The following is a 21957-nucleotide window of genomic DNA, read 5'->3' as shown; positions in this document are numbered from 1 at the left end:
GTGATATGCAATGGAAAACTAAAATCTAAGTTAATGGTGTACTGTTTTGTAGACTACATTATACTATACACTGTATCAATATACTATGCAATATTGGTTAGTAACTACAGAGTGAGTCAGTAGAGAACTGTTCTAAAAAATCATCCGAATGAATGAGAGAACTGTACTATTTGTGGGGAGAAGACCTGAGTCACCAGGAGATGCTGTTAACGTGCTGTTTCCTGGGGGCCGGTCAGCCACTCTGGAGAGTGCTGAGTAGAGACGTTAGTTTCCTTCCCCTGCACCCTTTCCACCCTCCAGAAATCCTGTCCTTAAAGCTGCAGCTATCAGCTCGTCTCAGAAAGACCTTCTTAGTTGCCCATGCAACTAATACTGCAGCAGGACTCCCTGGGAGGACAGCGGTCTGGTTATCCACAGGCATTAGTAGGGGCTTCCTGTGACATTCGAGGATGACTTTCTAATGTGATTAGTGCCTTCCCATTTAGACAATTTGACTATCATTTATTTGCACATGGAAAAGACCAGGCCAGAATAGATTTATAAAAGTTTTAGTAAATGTTTTCATCAATTTATTTTCTGTGTTCCTTAAAAACAAAACAAAGCAAAAAAAATCACAAGTTCAATACTAATGCTTTAAAGTACTGTACACCAGGAAAGCCCCTCTCTCAGGCTGCAAGCTGGTCTACGTTCTCTTTACTTCTGTTTGCCAGGTGATCTTCAATAATTTCTGCAAAGAGAGTCCTCTTCAGCAGATTATATGCAAGAGGTAAAAGCTGGCCAGCAACTTTATGAAAATACTGAAAAATAAAATAACATTAAGCAGAAAATAAAGCAGATACCCTAGTAACAGAAAACACATCAAAAAAAGCACTTAACAAAGGATATTCCCCAAATCACTTTAGCTACTTTCTCAGCAGATACCTGGCATTCTGTCCAACAGGTAATCTTGTCGTTCTACAAGTCTAATGGTATATTTTGAAGGAAATTCTTTAAGTGATACTGATGCACCTTAGCATTTGGGAATTACTGATTTAGACTCTAGGTCCAGACTGCCTGTGCAAGACGGTTTACCTGTGCTTTGGAGGCAACATCGCAGGTTAGATGGAATTGAATGGTCTGTGTGCTGACATCTTACAGGTAAGGAGACCTAAGAGGTGTTGCGAAATTACCTAGTCTGACAACAGTTTTCCGTGGGGAAGATGTAATATAAAAGCAAGCAGGTTAGCCCAAGAAGCACACTGTAGCCACGACCCTATTGTCTCTTTGACGTTGAGGCAACTACAGTTGAGTAAGCACTGGTTTAACTGTTGGGTAGGTTTTTCCTATCTAATTAATTAGCAAATAATTAATGATAAAATGGCATCTCATATTTTAAATAATTTAAAGCCTATTTTAAAATAGTATTTACTCTTCACCTAGGAATTCAAGCTCAAGAACAAATACCCCCAACCCAACCGCAGGAAGTGAAACGGAGCCCATGGGAAGGTGGGTGCACATACCCACACGTTCATCTCCCGTATGTCTAACAAGTGAACTCAGGTTTTAGTGTAAACCGGGAGGCCAGTAACCTTGGTCATCACCCGTTCCAGAATAGAAGGTGAATTTCACATAAAAGATGTTTGGTGGTTACTTCTGTACTCACGTGTGAACCATAACAAAAGAGGTCCATTCCCAACTCATGCCCCATGCCATAGTCACATTCATCGTTAGCAAACTGCACAAAAGTCATCATTTCCTGAATCGGCGCAAAAGCTCTTAGTCTCTCCTCATCACTTGGTGCCTCAACAATTGCCTTGCAAATCTTCTTGAGGTTAGCTGAAAGAAAGCAATGATACTGAAGTTATCTATAACCATCTTCCAAGGTAAAAATATAAGTAGAGTTTTTTTTTTCTTCATAGGATTTTTCATACAATTGACACAACCTTGGATGGCACCGTAATTTAGAATGGCAATTTTATAACTTTTTTTTTTTTTTTTTTTTCATTTTTCTGAAGCTGGAAACAGGGAGAGACAGTCAGACAGACTCCCGCATGCGCCCGACCGGGATGCACCCGGCACGCCCACCAGGGGGCGACGCTTTGCCCACCAGGGGCAATGCTCTGCCCCTCTGGGGCGTCGCTCTGTTGTGACCAGAGCCACTCTAGCGCCTGGGGCAGAGGCCAAGGAGCCATCCCCAGCGCCCGGGCCATTTTTGCTCCAATGGAGCCTCGCTGCGGGAAGGGAAGAGAGAGACAGAGAGGAAAATTTTGTAATTTTTACAATTAAGATTTCAAGCATAAAAACAGCTTAACAAAATTTCTTGAATTAGCAATATTGACTATTTTGCAGCAGATCGAGTTGCAGTCATGACTTTACTAAGGTTTTGACCATGTTCAGAAAGCTAGTCCAAGGACTGGTAACCTGGGGTCAAAACTGGCACAACCCCATCTTTAACTGCCCTCAAGCTAAGAATGTTTTTCCATTTTTAAAAAGTTGGCAGAAAACAAAAGAATATGTCAACAGAGACCATAAGCAATCCATCCTTGGGCTAGTCTTTCTTAGGAACTGAATTAAACAAAATCCAAATAGACAAAGTTGGGGTTTCTTTTGCCCTATCTTTCTTACTTACTTACTTACTTTATTTATTTATTTATTGTATTTTTCTGAAGCTGGAAATGGGGATAGACAGTCAGGCAGACTCCCGCATGCGCCCGACTGGGATCCACCCAGCACACCTCTGTCGCGACCAGAGCCACTAGCGCCTGGGGCAGAGGCCAAGGAGCCATCCCCAGCGCCCGGGCCATCTTTGCTCCAATGGAGCCTCGCTGCGGGAGGGGAAGAGAGACAGAGAGGAAAGAGAGGGGGAGGGGTGGAGAAGCAAATGGGCGCTTCTCCTGTGTGCCCTGGCTGGGAATCGAACCCAGGACTTCTGCACGCCAGGCCGATGCTCTACCACTGAGCCAACCGGCCAGGGCTATCTTACCTTATTTAAAAATACAGGAAATGACAACAATAAAACTGGTAAAAAAAAAAAACATAGCAGAATTAAACCAAAGTGGGGATGTGCAGCCATGGTAGAAGTGTAACTTGCAAGAGCACAGAAGACTTCTAACGTTTATCTAAAAAAGAACAGTGCTTTAAAGTTTCCGTTTCAGCTTTCACCAATTTTCTTACTGATTGCTGCCAATGTGTGTCAGATCCAGATGTGTATGAGAATAAAGGTACTGAACAGTATCTAGTTAGACTTCCTTTTGACAAATCATACCAGCCTTTGGACAAACTGCCTCCTTGAATATTATCCAATAATGAAAATAATGGAGATTAGTCAAACCAACAAAACTCATCTTTAAAGTTGCTACTGTACTGAGGAGACGAGGATTGGTGTAAACCCTAACAATCACACCCAAGAATGATTCGTGATTATGAACTTATATGCATGAGGCATAATATTCTACTGATAATAACTACAAATATAAGGTAGAAGGATTATCAAGGGTGGTCAAGATATACTGGGTTTTTAGTTTTGGCACGTGAACATCATACTGTCTGTCCTCTGCTGACCGTGAACATGCTGCCAGTCAAGTATTCCTAGCAAATAACACTCGGCAGGAGCAAGATGATATTACTTCTTTATGTCCTGCTTCCACTCCTCATTCAAAAATAATTAAACCACTGAATGGTTTCATGTCTAGATTGTTAGAAAAAAGTAAAGGGAAATAAAAAAGATCTTAGGCATAAAACCGCCAGAACCACAGCAGGGTAGGGTCACAGGGTTTATTCCAGGGTACTACAGGTTAAAACCCACTACCCTGAGGCTTTAGAGACTGCTGTTTCTGTAACAAATGTTCTCAACCCTTCCCAGGCAAGACGGTCATTCAGCCTGTTAAAGCTTCTAATGGGCTAGTGCGCAGAGGCAGATGAGAAGACAAGCAGAAGACGACAGTGGGCTGGAGCCCACCCATCCTCCCCATCAGACTTATTACCTCTGGACGCGGGAGATGTGGGGCAGTAGCACAGAGGGACTTGACTCTGTCCAACAAATGTAATGCAGACTACATGTTCAAACATTTTCTCATACCCATATTAAGAAACATGAAATTAGTTTTAAGATATTTAATACAACTACCCAAAATAATCATTTCAGTATGTAACATAACTGAATTAAAATGATAAATTCATCTTCTCAGTTACACTGGCCACATATGGCTAATGGCTACTGTGTGCTACAGCCTAGCTATATTCATTTTCCCCACGGAATTCCTCTAATGTGGTGTGAAGCCGACAAAAATGACACCTGAGTAACTGACAGAAGACATCTCCACCTACTGCTTAGACTCTGCACAGTCAAGTTCTACCAGTTGCTTTAGAAAACTGGTTCCACATGCAGATTTCTAGGTCCCAACTCCAAAGGTGACCAATCAAGGCCAGTTGATTCTGTTTAAAAAAATGGATGGTCAAGTAAATATATGTGCTGGCCAGGGATATTTGGTTCTTCTTGAGAAAGTGTTAATTCTGACTTCCTTCCAAGTTGTCACCTCTCTGGAAGAGGATGGTAAAGGAGGCAATGCCAACAGGATGTTCAGAGTCGGAGGGGGAGGAGCTGAGAAGTGATTTTTTTTTCTCAACATAACAGTAATTAATCATATTTTGTGTGTGAATAGTCCATTCTCAATGTTTTCAGAAGTAGCTCAGGATTTTGGGCTTCTGAATGCTAACTTATAGCAGATGAAAAAAATGATTACAAAGGACTATATAAAAACATACTATTTCAATAATTACTATTTTGTATATTGACTGTCAAAGGTTCTGAAATAGTTCAGAAAACATAATGTAGGCAATAGGTTAAAATTTCCTAAACTCTTAAATATCTACTCTATTTTTTGCACTAGACTGTGCTAAAGTACCTTACATACAATCTTACACCCCAAACACCTCTCCCTATAAAAGGTATTTAACATTATCAAACATTTCACAGATAAAAGTAACAAGGGTTAGTAAGGTCAATTTGCTTAAGGTCACAGAGCTACAAACCCAGTTTTAATTCAGACCCGACTGACCCTAAAACCTGAGCTCATTCTTTGTCACTAAGTTCTAGTGACTGTCCCACAAAAGGCATATGTGTATACCTTTATTTTTTATTTATTCATTTTAGAGGAGAGACTGAGACTGAGTGAGAGAGAGAGAAGGGGGAGGAGCAGGAAGCATCAACTCCATATATGCCCTGACCAGGTAAGCCTGGGGTTTTGAATCGGTGACCTCAGCATTCCAGGTCATTGCTTTATCCACTGCGCCACCACAGGTCGGACACCCTACTTTACAATATAAGGAAAACTTTCCTCCACATATGTTCACATATATTCACATAAATACACGTTTACATAAGAAATACATTACCATCGGTTTCAGGGAGCTCTCTGTACCCAACATCATTTTTATCCACTGGAACAACCAAGCCTGCACCATGAAAGGTCTTTGTCACGACCTAAGGTAGAGAAAAAAATATTTAATCCTGCTAAACAGACAAAACAAAAACCTCACCCAAACCCAGAAAAACACACATACAAACCCTCAACATTTCTGGCAAAATATAACTTGAATGAATGACATTTCATTTCAGTAAAACTGGACACAAAGGCAAAAGTTTAATATTACTTTTCTTTAAAATTAGCTAAAAGTCAAGCACTTGAAGTAATTATAAGAGTGAAATAACTGGCTCTTATCAGCTGCGTCAGTCGTTTACAAGTCGGCTGCCTGTCCGTAAGGGAAGGACGACAGTGGCTCCCATTGCAGGGACAAGCCAGACCCAGTTTGCTCCAAGGGCAAAGCACCTTAGGTAGAAAGCAGAGGGACGGGGCCTAAAAGAAGATGGGAGGAACAGGTTTTGTTAGCAGGACAGAACTGCTCTCATCCATCCTGCCAGTCAGGCCCACTATTCACCTAGAAAATTCACGCTTGTGTGCAAAGTTCCCCAAAGCAGGACAGTTTCAAGTGTTGTGGTGCCCTTTATGGAGGTAAATAACCAGTGAGCTTACTGAGTTGTCATCTTCCAGACAAAACAGACCCAAGCACAGCCAGCCTCCATTCTTCTTTCCATTCACACTAATAACATTATTCTTAGGTCTTCCCTGAACAAAACATCTGCTTCAAGTACTCCACTTCCTTGTGTAGTCCAGTGGAAATCCCTGGAGAAGGACCCAGCCCCTGAAAATACTAGTCTCTGCCCACGTCGTGTCTTGTGTTACTATAATGTCCCTGCTGTCTTGCTTCTTTACTCGATTGAAACCACCAGGATGACAGATTACTCAAGAAGTTCACAGACAACTGCTCACCACTTGGGAAAAGACAAATGAAGTCATACTTATATCCTACTCTTTATGCCAAGATAACTTACAGTTGGATTTTAAGATTAAATGTAAAAAAAAGAAACAAACCAAAACTCATAAAACTACTGAAAGAAAGGCAAATTTTAAAAATAAGTTTGGATTGGAGAAAGAAAAGGCTTATAGATTCAACTTCGTTTGGCCTCGGCTCAGATGAACCAGCCACAGCAGACAAAAAGGTGAGAACCTGAAGGAGAGCACGGTGCCCTCAGTCCGCAGTGTCGAATGTCCTTCCTCCCCAGAGGCTGTGAGAACAAACTCCTTTAGAATCCTCATCTCATTCACGGCAAAGCAGAATTCTAGTTTGTCTGTTACCTTACTGACATTTCTAAGTGATACACCAAAAGAATCTACATCTTTCCCAACGCATCTGCTGTTTACAGAACACTCCATTCACAGCGCGGCATCAGGACAGATGCACCGGGAAGTGCTGGTGGGCCAGCAGGGCAGAGGAGAGGACTGCTGAGACCCACACGTAGGGGAGGAAACTAACAAACCTTAACACACACTGTCTCTCAAAACGGAGCCACCTCTGAGGCCCGTAATAAAGCACCCTGAGGCATACCTGTATAAAACTACCCCTCACCAAAATACCCCTGCACTAAATCATTAGACGTTACTCATTAAAAAGTGAATTTAAGTAAACATCCGTACAAAGCAGCTCTCTCAATTCGATGAAATTAGTAACTGGTAAAACAAGTTGAAGAGAGGGAAGTACTGGCATGAGTTATGTAACTACAGAGGCGTGCCACAGGAGCCACCTGTTTAACTCGAGCCACCAGGCTTTGTGCCGGCACAGCCCTGGAGGGAGCCCTGGCAGGCGCCACCCCTCCTTGGGGCGGGGGAGGAGGAAGGAGAGGTGCTGTGGGAAGGCATCAGGAAAGGGGAAAACCCTAGCAGGCATCCCCAAACACGGCCTGGCCGCATGCGGCCCCCTGAGGCCATTTATCCGGCCACCCACTGCACTTCCGGAAGGGGCACTGTATGTGGCAGCCCTCCAATGGTCTGAGGGACAGTGAACTGGCCCCCTGTGTAAAAAGTTTGGGGACCCCTGCGCCTACTGTAACAGCACACTAGCCGGCAAGGAACAGATTTAAATCATACTTTCTTATCTCTCTGTTTCATCTTCGAGGTTCTCTGTTCCAGCGAGTACCCCAGCTCTCTGGCTGCTTCTGTGAGTTTCTCATCTAGGTTTTTCAAGAGATTGGTTTTCTTTTTATCTGTTACTTCTTTAAGTTTTTTCATCAAAAATAACCTGAAAAAGAAGTAAAAGACCTTGTTATACTGCAGGCCATGGCACTAAGTTCACAGACCCTGCGCAGTGAAAGGAGCCAGGTTAAAAAACCTGCAGAATAATTACCAAAGCTCTCTCATAATCCCTAACAGAGTTTTCCAAACAAGGCAAAAGCAGTATTAATAAAAAGCCTTCAGCCACAAAGTCAACAAATACAATGATTTGAATTTGTATTATCTCTCTATATTGCAGATATAACAAAGCTGAGATTAAGCCAAGCTTTAAGTGGCATTACTTGATATTAAGATATGACAATATACTGCTCTGGAGAAGCCTGGCAGAACAGAGAGTATGTAGACACCAAAAACGATTGTCATTTTTAAAGAGCCAGGGGACACTATTATAATACTGAAGATCAGATTTTTTAAAATGTTACCTTCAAATTTGTTTTAAGATAAATTTGGAAAATATAAAAGGAAAGCAAAGCTACCTTATAAGCTTATACGGAAGCACAATGCAAAAGCTTTTAAAGGTATGTGAACGGTACACTATGTTACTGCCCGTCACAGGAATGACTGTTTTCTCGCAGGCAGGATGACTCTCACCAGCAGAAAGGAGAGCAAGAGAACGGGGAGAGCAGAGCCGGACGGACGCAGCGTTGGCTTGGAAACCAGGTCCAGCCCCTTCCACTGAGCCACGCCAGACAACCCAGCAGGAGCCACTTCTATTCACTAACACCTGACAGTTTGCTATGGACTGGGCATTGCAGTGGGTGCTTTTTTTATCTCCATTTTATGTGTCAGGAAACTGAGGCACAGAAAATAATCAATTTACCCACGTTCACAGAACTAGTAAGGGCAGACTGAAGTGCCACAGAAACCAAGACTTCTAAATCATTGTCTTCTGATGACAGCACACATACACTAAATGTTACCATCAGTCCTAACCAGCTGTGTATCAAGAGAATATATAGTATTTACATTAACCATAAAAACCAAGGATGTCAGGTCCAGATGAATCCACCTTCATGGTCCTCTTCCACCTCTCTGGCACAGCACATAGGCCTTCAAATGCGACATGCCTCTTGTTTTCATACTTTCATTTATATACCATTACTTTAACTAGCACCTTCTTCTTCCTATTTTTTCTATTAAGTTCTTAGGCAGGCAAGGCTATATACACTGTCTATATGAGGACCTCCATTGCTATTAACCCTTTGAGTAGTACGAACGTTCACATACATCCTCGTGCCTCCTGACCATGCAGAGTACAATCGATTTATTTTAAGAATGTGTAAGGCAACATTAAAAAAAGGCAAATGTATGTTCTTGTTTCCATAAATTAGTTATCAAAACTGTAACTTGAACTAATTCCATTTTTTGAAGAAAAAGAAAACAACTCACTCCAGGGGGTCAGCGAGCATAAAAAAAACACGCACTACTCTAAGCGTTAAGACACTTAATTGCTGTCTTCCCCACCTATCACATTATTATGACTCTCCTGGTACCAATGATAAGTCTTTTGCCTCCCAGCTTCAAACTTACTCTCTATTGCCAAGCACAAATTGAAATAATAACCATGATCATTTTGTACTCTGTTGCATTAAAATCCATCGGGATACCTTGAACTTTGAATGAATCCTGCAATGATCATTTGGAAAATATAGGTTCACTAAATTATGCATATTTTCCAAATATTGAAACTTTTTGTTATAGCACATTCACTCCAATATATCACATGAAAAAATCACATTCATTACTATTACCACAAGTCACATTAGAAAAGTCTTCAGGTAATGAGAAACTGTCAAGCTTTTAAGTTTCCCCAATTCTAATTTTTATTTTTGAAACTGAATTTTAATCACTGGCAACAAATACAGTCAGCTGTTTTCTTTAGTTCATCTGACAAAATGTCTCCCAAATACCCATAACCAGTTAGTCACCCTCTCAAGTAAAAGTGGAAAACACTGCAGCTCACAGTTCTATCACGCAAGAGCTTTTTCCTCCAGACAAACCATGACTTGAGTATACAGAAGTGCTTCCTTTTTCTGGATGGCCCATTTCAACACGCAGAATGTTGAGAAGTGTACTCAATGACAGAGCTCTAATATGTTTACTGCTTCATCACGGATATATATTTTTTTTTGACAGACAGAGAGAGTCGGAGAGAGGGACAGATAGGGACAGACAGAAAGGGAGAGAGATGAGAAGCATCAATTCTTCGTTGTGGCTCCTTAGTTGTTCATTGATTGATTTCTCATATGTGCCTTGACCAGGGGGCTACAGCAGTCCGAGTAACCCCTTGCTTGAGCCAGCTACCTTGGGCTCAAGCTGGTGAGCTTTGCTCAAACCAGATGAGCCCACGCTCAAGCTGGCGACTTCGGGGTCTTGAACCCGGGTCCTCCGTGTCCCAGTCCGACGCTCTATCCACTGTGCCACCACCTGGTCAGACACAGACATTCTTCAACAACTGCTAATTTGGTGCCTTGTTTCCTGTCAAGGTACCAACAGTACTGCCTACCAATTGTTACCTCTGTGATATTGGTACAAAAATGGTATCTTACTATTATGGATAGTTCTGACCTCAAAGGCCTCCTGAGGCCCTGGCAGGTTGGCTCAGTGGTGGAGTGTCGGCTTGGCATGCGGGAGTCCCAGGTTCAATTCCTGGCCAGGGCACACAGGAGAAGTGCCCATCTGCTTCTCCACCCCTCCCCCTCTCCTTCCTCTCTGTCTCTCTCTTCCCTCCTGCAGCCAAGGCTCCATTGGAGCAAAGTTGGCCCGGGCGCTGAGGATGGCTCCATGGCCTCTGCCTCAGGCGCTAGAATGGCTCTGGTTGCAACAGAGCAACGCCCCAGATGGGCAGAGCATTGCCCCCTGGTGGGAGTGCCGGGTGGATCCCGGTCGGGCGCATGCGGGAGTCTGACTGCTTCCCCGTTTCCAGCTTCAGAAAAATACAAAAAAAAAAAAAAAAGCCTCCTGAGACGGTGTCAGGGACCCCCTAAGGGTCCATACATGGTTCTTTGATAGCTGCTATTTAGTTAGTGGTTTCAAACCTGACTGCATATTAGAACTCCCTGGGTTATTAGTTAAAAGTACTTCATCTTGAGCTAGTGTTTGAAAATCCTTGCCTATGGCAATAAAGCCACATTACCCAGTACAGTGAGGCAGAGTGGCAGAGAAAGGAGGGGCACCAGGCAGAGTGAAAAAGATTATTTAACAAGATCACTCAAGAGCTGATATATTGGATAAAATAAAATACATTTATTCTTTTAATAAGTACCAAATCTGCTTATTTTTGAGCCCTAAACAAAGTAAGCGTTCATTAAATGTAGGGTAAATGAATTTTGAACTTATCAAAATTAGAGAAATATAATTCTGTGTTACATTTAGACATACCTGGAATGTGTATTTTAAAACAATATTCCTGAGACTTGTTCTAGATGAACTGAAGTGGAATCTAGAGGTAGGACCCTGTAGAACTCAAGGTCAAGTACTTTTACCAGTAATCCGGGAGGTCCGGATGTGAAGTCATGTTTGCAACCATTAACTCAATAGCAGTTATCAAAGAACAGACCCCCCCGTAGGGGTCCCTGAGATCTTTCTAGGAGGTCTGTGAGGTCAAAAGCATTGTTAAAATTCTATTTTTAAGAAAAGGAAAAAATTCACTCCTAATTTTGTTGTCCAAAAATAAATGAAAACTTTGAGTATACCAAATTTTTTCTATGTGTGTTAAACAATACGAAAATAGAATCATTATACACTATTCTATTATTTTTCCCTCTTCATATATCAAATATCTTTCCAAATCAACATATCAGTATCCTGGTATAATAGTGTATGGACATTCTATTATTTATTGACCTAATTTTTCCTGTTGCTGGATATGTATATTTCCAGTTTTTCATTTTTATCAATAATCTGTAATACACACACATATTTATGTACCTGTCCAGAATTTCTTTAGATAAATAGCTAGAACTGGAGTTTTTGACTTAAATGTAAAAATGTTTATTTTACTTATTTAGGAGAGTACCTGGTAATGTTAACAATCTGTCATAAAATTCTGGAGTAAGATTGTTCAAACTGCTTTCTATAAAAGTTTTACAAATGAACACACATCAGTAAAGTTTCCTATAACCTAATTGGGTATTACCATTCTTTAATCTTTATAAATTTTTCCTGGCTGAATTTGCATTTCTTTGACTACTATTCAATCTTGCACAAAGCAAACTAAGTCGTTTCTCGGGGCATAAAAATAATTTGTTTATAACAAACGAATGGTCTGCCTTAAAGACCTTACTCAGGTTGATATAGAAATAAACTAAATTAAATGTTCTGGGTAGTTTTTTAAGAAAGGAAAGGTCTTAAAAACTAAAACAATTCTAATTCTTGAAAAGTATTATAATTTTTTTACCTCTATGTTTGAGATAAATTATTGGAGACAGAAAACATCTGAGTGAAATAGGTACTAATATACTTACTTTCTGGTCTTCACCTAAATTACAAATTTATCACCAATTTTTTTTTCTTTTTCTTTTCTGTTCTTCAAAAAGCTAAAAAAATACCGGAATAACTTTGGATTATTTTACATAGCCACTATCATCTTCCCTTTTTTTTTTTTTTTTTTTCATTTTTCTGAAGCTGGAAACAGGGAGAGACAGTCAGACAGACTCCCGCATGCGCCCGACCGGGATCCACCCGGCACGCCCACCATGGGGCGACGCTCTGCCCACCAGGGGGCGATGCTCTGCCCATCCTGGGCGTCGCCATGTTGCGACCAGAGCCACTCTAGCGCCTGAGGCAGAGGCCACAGAGCCATCCCCAGCGCCCGGGCCATCTTTGCTCCAATGGAGCCTTGGCTGCGGGAGGGGAAGGGAGAGACAGAGAGGAAAGCGCGGCGGAGGGGTGGAGAAGCAAATGGGCGCTTCTCCTGTGTGCCCTGGCCGGGAATCAAACCCGGGTCCTCCACACGCTAGGCCGACACTCTACCGCTGAGCCAACCGGCCAGGGCCTATCATCTTCTCTTTTAAAAAGATTATTAATAAAACTAATGAAAAATTAGGTGGTCTTGCTTGTCAAAGTATTTGTGGAATGAATAAATTACTTACGGAGCACCTACTATGAGGCAGGTACTGTATATAAGAAAGCCTCTGCCCTCATGGGATTTACATGTTAGTGTAAAAGACAGGCAGGAGGCAAGCAAAGAACTATAGTTTCTAATAAGCTGACACCAATTTCAACTGAATGATAAATCTGAAGGGCTTAAAAGAACTATAATTCTACTTGAATTATAACAGTTACTATAAGAACAGATCCTATAATAACTATATAACAGAGACAAGCAACCTTTTATAAAACTCAGAGGCATCAGAAGAGAAAGAACCTTCTTTGGACATCTATAATGAGTTGCCCCTAAATGCACTGGTACGTATGACATGTATGTAGCAGTCTAGTGGGTGCACTGGGTTGAGTTAGTATGAATTGTTTATGGTAAATCTGATTTATTAAATCACAGTACATAAAGTCTTTTTAAAAAGTAGGGTATTAAAAGAGGTCCCACAACACATAATTTACTTTATTGCATTTAAAATGAGAAAGACAGCTTTCTTCATTCTCTTCCAGTGTAAACTGTAGAGCTGACAACAGAAGGCGTCCAATTATGTCTGTGGCTGTAGTGTGGACTGGCTCATTCGGCTCCATTCTGAGCCCCTTCCACAGAGACCCTGCTGCATTTCCCATATGATTCTTCAGCTCAGACCCCAGAAGGACCTAGCTTCTCTAAAGAACTCTGTGCAACTCTGAAATCCAAAAGGCAGAAGAGACCAGGTAGAGGCTGTTCTTCTGCTGTGTCTACCCAGTGAGCACAGATGTACAGTCATCGACCGCTCCCAGGCAGCTGCAGCCGAGACCTCAGCCCCTGGTCCTTCACGTCAGGAGGGTGGAGAGGCAGGGGGCAGGGCATCCGTTTTACTGGCACAGGCTGTATCAGAGACAACGGGAGCTTGATGCCATGTGTTGTGGCAGCAGTGGCTGATTTCCCGGTGTCCCGATGGTAGCAGAGACATAAACTCCAGTGGCGAGCCAGTTCTGCCACACACTGCTATTCCTGGAGGTTCAGGCTGCTCCAACGGCTCTCCCAAGGCTTTTATGAGCATTTGCTTTACTGTATTAAATCTTTCTGTTTGAACTATAGACAGTGGATTCTTACAATGAAATCATGATGGTGTTTAAAATAAGATGTCTAAAAAATTCTTTTGATTTTGCCATGAGACAACTTGAGGTCAAGATTAAGTAATATTTTCATTAAATAAAATTAGTTACATGAGGTATATATTTTTTGGTGAAAAGTAGAAGTATGGATAAAACTACTTGCAAAAGTGAGAAATTATCTCTAGAAATCTAGAATGTATAGGTTACCTCAATTCCCTATGTAGCACAAAAATGATAAACAAATATTTTCATTAGGAAAGGACTGAAATATTTTCTTACCTGACCGCAGCAAACACATTGTCACCATTTTGAACAATTATACAGCTCTTCTTTGCTTCATTTGTCCCGACATATACAGGAAGTTCATCAGGAGAATCCCTGTTTAAGAAAAAGATATTAAATTGTGCACTGGAAACCTGGATAATTTTGTTAACCAGTGTCACCCCAATAAATTCAATTAAAAAAAAGAAAAAGATATTAAAAATTTAGCTGTCCATAATTTATATTATTAGGTAAGTAGTATTTTAGGTCTGTAGACAACATTTCATCTCTACCAGTACAAGTGCACAATGTATTTCCCCCCAATCTACTTGTATTTAATATCCTAAGCACCTTAACATATCCATTGAATGCCCTTAATATTCCACTAGGTATGTACATTATGCTCATTTTTACCAGAGAGGAAACTGAGTCACAGAAACTCAGTCTCTAATGACGAGCACAGGGTCACCCAGATCATGAACAGTAGGACCACCAGTCTATCAGACTCCAGAGCACGTTCTTAACTCCCAGTTGGTGGCCTCCATGGCCCCTGAAAGCAGATGGCTAATTTAGGTCACAAAGCTGCTCTCAATTATCTCCCTCGAACTAAACAAGCTCTTCTGAACTCAAAAGGGAAATAAAAACCAGTGAGGTTAAACCTAGAGCTCACCCATCCTGGGGTGGGGGAGAACGGCGAGATCAGAACTCCAGAGGGCCCAGGTCTCCACCGATGCAGGGAAAATATGCCCTTCCCCGTGGTGAGACCAGTGAATATTAATTTATGCCTGTTAGAGGGACAGTACCTGTACTTTAGAGGAAAAGAGCCTTTACCTGAAATACCCCATGTGAAACTGAGTTTTATCATCTCCAATAATAACTGTCTGGAACTCTGGAGGATCATAGTAAAATCTCCAGTGAAGGTTAAAATTCAGGCTTGCTGATTTTTTTTTCATTTTATGTTTTCCGGCAAGGATATCATACGGGCCCACTAATCGAAGTCCAAGGCTTGCAGAAAGTGAATCTATAAATTAAATAAGTTTAGACAATGACTTTCTGGAGGCAGATAGGACATAATGCCTTTCATTAGTAAACTGTTTCTATGCAATTGTCTTAAAAAACTTTCTACAGTAAAAGAAAAAAAATCTTTAGTTACATGTGAAGATGTTAGTTATAAACACTCAATGGAAAAGGAATCAGAGTAAAAAAATGTGGCTCTCATATTTAGGATTTACTCTTCAATTTACCACTGACTACATTTCACACATTCCTGCTGTTTGTTAATTGGGCCAAAGCAAGACTGTTTTGTATTCCTAAGGCATACTTGAGCTGCAACCATATACCTTGTCTCATTACTGCACTGTTGTGAGCCTAAAACAATTATAGCACACCCGGATTAAGGGAGAGACAAGACATGTAACAAATGAGTGTGCATTAAGGAAGGTTAATAATTTACTTAATTAAAAATGTATTTAATGAGAACATTTCTTTTCCCTTCCCTCTACTTCAGCTAATTAACACTATCGGATTCCTTTGCCTCCTTGACAATCTATTTGGTCAGCCCTAACCCTGGATGATTTCTTCTTTCTCCATTCCCAGATCACAGAGGGAGGATCACAGAAGTAGAGCATTAAATAAAACCTGAGTCATGGAGTTTGTACAAATGCACTTTTACATCAGATGGCCCCTATTACTTCTCTAAAAGGCAGGATCTGGATATGTAAGAAGTGGGAATGGAGTGAGGAAGAAAATTCTTGAAGATGTAATAGTGTGAATAAAAGCAGTTTCTTTGGAGGGGGTAGGGATTCTGCTTAGCTGAAAGTTAGGATAGCATACACTAATTTTTAAATGTATATAAAAACTAATACCCATCTCACTAGCCTGTGATAACAAGGTTAATAGTCTGGTATATTGTAATAACATTTCTCCTCATCTATGAACAAATATAGATATTTTAAAGGGAGATCATGCTGTTTTATAGTTATTCTTGTTCTCCATCCTGTTCTCACTTAAATTTTCTGAATATCTTCTTGTTATTTTTAACATAATTTTTAATACCTGCACAATATTCCATTATAGATCCTTATTCTATTCTTGATATTTACTGTTGATTTTTTTTACTATTCCAATCAATGGTTCAGTAAACATCTTTGCTAATACATGTTTATACACAGCCATGACTATTTTTAGAGAAGTTGTTGCACAGTTTAAGTATATTGCTCACAAAAATTAGAGGATATTTTACAGCTTCATATTCATTTTGAAATATCCCCTAATTTTTGTAAGCAGTAGATTTTGATATACTGCCAAAATACATAGTTCTCTACCAATTCATTTCCATCAATAGTATATGGGACTGTTTCTCTCCCCACCACTTGATACTGAAAATTTAAACAGTACAAAATAGTAACAGTGAAAAGTAACTCTGTCACAACCATCATGTTTTTTGTGTATCCTTTCAGATAGTTTAAGCACATACAAAGTATACAGGGATGTGTGTATGTATCCTTGACTTTTAAAAAAATACTAATAGTACCAGCATACTCTATACACTTCTTTTTTACTTTAAAGTCTTTTAGGCATGACACTTTATCAGTGCCTAAAAATCTGATTCATCTTTCACCTAACCTATAAAACAAGCTCCTAGAACTAGAACTGCTAAGTCATACTAAAACTTCTGCATCATAACAAGTACTTATTTTCCTTCAAACTCTCATCAAAGTATGTTGTGAAATTATTTACCTTTGGCAGGATAACAGCTGATGGTGACATATTATAGCATAATTCTGTATTTCTCTTATTTATTTTTTTGGATAGAGACCGTGAGAGAGTCAGAGAGAGGGACAGACAGATAGGAAGCGAGAGATGAAAAGCATCAATTCTTCATTGTGGCTCCTTCGTTGTTCACTGATTGCATTCTCATCTGTGCCTTGACCAGCGGGCTACAGCAGAGCAAGTGACCCACTGCTCAAGCCAGTGATCCTGGGCTCAAACCAGCGACCAAAGGGTCATATCTATGATCCCATGCTTGAGCCAGAGATCTTGCACTCAAGCAGCGACCTCGGGGTTTTGAACATAGGTTCTCTGTGTCCCAGTCCGATGCTCTATCCACTGCACCACTGCCTGGTCAGGCTGTATTTCTCTTATTAGAGACAGGTGTGAAAAGACAGGTACGAATATGCTAACCATCTTTGGTTACCACCTAATATGTGCTCGTGGAGCCATCCTCAGTGCCTGGGGCCAATTTGCTCATTTGAGCCATGGCTGCTAGAGGGGAAGTGGGAGGTGCGGTGGAGAAACAGATGGTCACTGCTCCTGTGTGCCCTGACTGGGAATCAAACCTGGAACTTCCAAACGCAGGGCTGATGCTCTACTGCTGAGCCAATTGGTCAGGGCAAAAAGGTTCCTTTTCTATGAACTGTTTAGATCCTTAGTTTAGTTTCCTGTTGTCTTTTCCACTAATAGAAGCAGGAGATTCTGGAGCAACTCACCAGCTGGCTTTTCAGGATCCAGTTCCTCACAGAACTTCCAGAAGTGATAGAAATCTTCAGGCAGAGAAAGCTTATAATGATTTTCTACTTCTTTCCGAAGGTCGCTGGATACATCAGCTTCACAGGACTTGCTCTTCTTCACATCAACTGTTTTTTCACACTGAAAATTGGCATACAAAATGCTTTTTCTCCAATAAGTAATTTCAGTAACTACCCTTATATAACACTGTTCATTTCTGTCGACCCAACTCATGAGATACATGTTTTCTTTAAAACCCTACAAAAGGTAGTTTGGAGTAAAATCTGGGGACTCTTGGCAAATAATAAAAAAGAACAGTTTACAACACACAGTGGTCAACAGGGACCCAACAGCAAGTCTTTATTATATTTCTCTAAGACAGCAGTTCTATTTAAAAATGTATTGTATAATAAATATGTATTTTCCGATGGCTTTAGGCGACCCCTGTGTTTTGGTTGTTCGACCCCCGCCGGGGTTGCGACCCACAGGTTGAGAACCGCTGCTCTAAGATAATGCAAACACAGAAAAAAAAAAAGGTAAAAAGTGGGGCAAGAGGAATACTGAAAAGGCAGGTTTTGCTTCCTTTTGGTAAACAGGATGTCATCATGCCTTTAATGCCAGGACCAAGTTATAAAACTGATCTCCAACATGTCTGCAATATAGGTTCATTATATACTGCTCACCAACATTAGGGGATATTTCAAAATAAATATGAAGCGATAAAATTTCCCCTAATTTTTGTCAGCAGTATATTATATAAGTATGCCAGATTTTGTAACACATATTAGATATTTGATCTTTAAAGACAAAATGCTTAGCTGGAGATTACTTATCTTTAGTTCTGTAAATAGCAATCTGTTTCTCTTTCCAGAACCTTTCTTTTGTATTAAGTTCTTTTTTTCTTATTCTTCCTTTCTACCTACATCAGTGCTTCTCAACCAGGAGAGATTTTGCCCCCCAGGGGACACATTTATTAAAGGCTGGAGAGCTTTTTGGTAGCCACAAATTTGGGGGAGGGGTTTGCTACTGGTATCTAGTGGGAAAGAGGCCAAGGAGACTGCTAAGTCTCCTATAATGCACAGGATAGCCCCCCTTAACACTTATCTGGCCCCAAATGTCTATAGTGCCAAGGTGAAAAATTCCAACCTAAATGTTTTTCATACTTATAGTCTTACGTTTTCCCAGTAGACTTAAGTTCACTAATGCTACTTTAGGTAGCATTCAGTCTTCAAAGAAGACACATCCGAGAATGTTCTTGATAGCAGTTTCTAAGAGCATGAAACAGAATATAAATGCCTATTGAGAGGGGAAGGATAGTTACAGGCTTTCAAACTTAGTGAAAAGGAAATGTAGCTGCATACAATATGAATCAGTCTTCATAATAGAATGTTGAATGAAGGAAAAAGTCTTTGGAGATTATATGCAACATCATAGCCTTTTTATGAAGTTCAACAACAACAAATAAATATTGTTTAGGCATATACTAAAAAGTGATATGCTACAATGGCAGGGAAAAACAAAACTGAGGTTGGTAGCTGCATCAACTGTGGGTAATAGGAAGTTAGACAGAGAACAGGAACAAAAGTAGATGTGGAGTTGATGTTAGTGTTTCCATTCTCAGGATAGGCAGTGGGTGTACAGGTGTTTTAATAAAGTAAAAGAAGACCATGCATTGGCCAATGATAACAGTTTATTATGCCAAGGATCATACTGTGTCTATCCGAGGCCATAAAAAAAGTAAATTGAGCCTCTAGACTGTGAGCCAATAAATTTGTTGTCATAAAAAAAATTGAACAAAAAAGGTGTTGAAATATGGTTGCTGATGATAACAGCAAACAACAGTTTTAAGATAGTAACAGTAAAATCAATACATAATAAAAATAAGTACTTACTATGCACTCCCTATGTGCCAGCCCACTGTTCTAAGGACTTTCTATGGATTAACTCATTTAATCTTCACAACCACCTTATGAGCTAAATCAGTGGTCTCCAACCTTTTTTGGGCCACGGACGGGTTTAATGTCAGAAAATATTTTCACGGACCGGCCTTTAGGATGGGACCAATAAATGTATCACGTGGCTGAGACAAGCGTCAAGAGTGAGTCTTAGACGGATGTAACAGAGAGAATCTGGTCATTTTTAAAAAATAAAACATCATTCAGACTTAAATATAAATAAAATGGAAATAATGTAAGTTATTTATTCTTTCTCTGCAGACTGGTACCAAATGGCCCACATACCGGTACCAGTCCGTGGCCTGGGGGGTTGGGGACCACTGAGCTAGACAGTATTGTCCACATTTTACAGATAAGGAACTGAAGTAATTTCCCCTAGGGCCCTAACTATAAAGGGAAAGAAGAGGGATTTATTTAAACCCAGGTGGTCTGGCTCCAAAGCACAGATTCAATCACTTCATGCTGCTTCTTCTAATACAAATACAGAACAGTTGGGACATATCAAGTTTGACCTATTTTCCCTTCTGTTTTTTTCTTTTTAAACTTATTCATTTCAGAGAAAGGGGGAGGGAGAGAAGGGGAGAAGGGGATAGGGGAAGAGGGAGAGAGAGAGGTGAGGAAAGGAGCGGGGAGCATCAACTCCCACAGGTACCTTGACCAGGCAAGTCAGATGTTTTGAACCAGCGACCTCAGCATTCCAGTTAACGCTTTATCCACTGCACCACCACAGGTCAGGCTCCTCCCTTCTGTTTTAAGAACCATCTTTGGTTAAACTTCCAAAGGCTGGCTCAGACTTAAGAAGGAAAACCTCAGTCTACCTTGCTGAAAGGCAGTTTTGCATAATGGTAAGGTAGTAGTTACCTGGCTTGATTCCTGACTTCTGATTTCCAGCTTGGTCACCTTGGGCAAGTTACTTAACCTCTCTGTGCCTTGTATTTTCATCTACAAAAAGGGCATATGTTGTATTCCACCTATATCACAGGGTTGTTCTGAGGAGTAAGTTATTTATAAAAAAGTACACAGAACAATCCTAGCACATAATTATAGATGCTGGCTATTACTTAGCTATAGTCTCTACAGACTCATCTTTATTTTTGGTATTTTGTTTCTAACACTATCACTGTCAAGTGGTTCTCTGCTCCTAAGGGAAATCAGGATTCTTTCAGCTCTGTCTGACCTAACACACCAGTTCAGCGTCTCCAAGTACCTAATAACTAGGATTTCAGGCAGCCATCCCCTTCAGAGGCTGCGCTTGTCCCTCACCCTTGTGTCCCTAGAAAGCATGACCCAAAGTAATAAATGCCCAGAACTGTGGCCCTCTCACACTTTCTCACCTTGTTCAGTTATAACATGGCCAGAATGAGTCTCCTAAAACTCTGCTTATCACAATGACAACTCTTTCCTGCCCGGCTCTCCTTATTGGTACTGCAGGGGTTACAGAACTGCAGAAATCACGTCCAAGTGTGAGAAGATGCACACACCACATCAGTGCCTCTATGCTCCAATTTCCATTACTTTCCCATCTCCACGCCCTAGGCGGGCGGAACCGGTCGCTGTGCTCAAACGTCCTCTCCACATATTTCTTACCTCTATTTCCCTTCTCTGCCTATTTGGACCCTTTCAAACTTGTGCGCTGCGCTGCTTCTTTCACAGCCCCCCCCCCCCCCCCCCGGGACTTATGAAGTCCTCCTTCCCTGTTTCCCCAGCACTTTCTACACATTTTTGTTACAAGCCAAACAAAAAAAAGACGCTTCACTTGAGGCCGCCTCCCAGGCTGGGGCTCTGCGTGGGGCTGCGGCGGCAGGGTTCAGCCAGAACCCGCGGCACCCCCCGGGGCGCCTGGCTTGTTAGTATTCGGTTCCCAATCCACGTGGCTGGCTACACCAATGACCTGCTGCCGGTCTTCCTCCGCCTCCCCAGGGGCCGCGCCGGCGCAGGGCAGAAGCTGCAACGGCGCTCCTCTGCGGTCCGAGACCCAGCGAGAACCTGGGCAACAGCAGTCCCGAGCAGGGCCCTCGGCCAGCCCGGCACACAGGCCCGCAGAGGGCGCTCCACGACCAGGGGTCAGGGCGACGTGCTGCCCCCGGCTATCGCCCGAAGCGCCCGCACAGCCTGGAGGCAGTACCTGCTGCCCCTCCCCGCGGGGCCTGCGCTTGCCGCCGCCGCCGGCCATCCTGCAGCCGCACTGCCGACTCCCGCGTCCCGCCGTGGCTTCCGAGCGCCGCCGACTGCTTCCGGGTTCAAAAGCCACAAACCCACATCCCCGCGCCGCCGCCGCCGGCGCGCCAATTTCAGAAAAAGGCCCCGCCCACGCCCCGCTCGCTAACGCGTGGAGTGGGGTCGACCGAGGCTCCGCCCACTGCTCAGCGGGCGGGAGGGTGGTTGGCATCTTCCACTCACCTGGTCTTCGTACCCCATCCAGAGCATCGCCG

At 41.7% G+C, this 21957-nt stretch overlaps 1 protein-coding gene across 1 annotated transcript; it reads right to left on the bottom strand.

Annotated features, from left to right (window-relative positions):
• Positions 1–532: 532 nt before the first annotated feature.
• Positions 533–21803, bottom strand: HPF1 (histone PARylation factor 1). Its single transcript, XM_066279242.1, has 8 exons — positions 21651–21803; positions 17552–17711; positions 14895–15084; positions 14082–14180; positions 7464–7614; positions 5374–5461; positions 1643–1815; positions 533–797 (listed from the first exon to the last, which is right to left on the bottom strand). The coding sequence occupies exons 1-8, from the start codon at positions 21696–21698 to the stop codon at positions 666–668; spliced, it is 1041 nt and encodes a 346-aa protein (XP_066135339.1). The 5' UTR covers positions 21699–21803; the 3' UTR covers positions 533–665.
• Between the last annotated feature and the right edge of the window lie 154 nt (positions 21804–21957).

This window comes from Saccopteryx bilineata, chromosome 1 (genome assembly GCF_036850765.1).
Source record: "Saccopteryx bilineata isolate mSacBil1 chromosome 1, mSacBil1_pri_phased_curated, whole genome shotgun sequence".
NCBI lineage: Eukaryota > Metazoa > Chordata > Mammalia > Chiroptera > Emballonuridae > Saccopteryx > Saccopteryx bilineata.
This window is presented reverse-complemented; position numbering and strand designations above follow the sequence as displayed.

Bases quoted from the DNA above. Each gene is read 5' to 3' on its own strand.
- HPF1 (XM_066279242.1), bottom strand. From the start codon at position 21,698: ATGGCCGGCGGCGGCGGCAAGCGCAGGCCCCGCGGGGAGGGGCAGCAG. The intron at 14,181-14,894 runs GTAAAGGCTCTT...TTTCTTAAACAG, and splicing joins TTTCACATGGGGTATTTCAG to GGATTCTCCTGATGAACTTC. The intron at 1,816-5,373 runs GTAATGTATTTC...GCTTTCTTTCAG, and splicing joins AGAGCTCCCTGAAACCGATG to CTAACCTCAAGAAGATTTGC.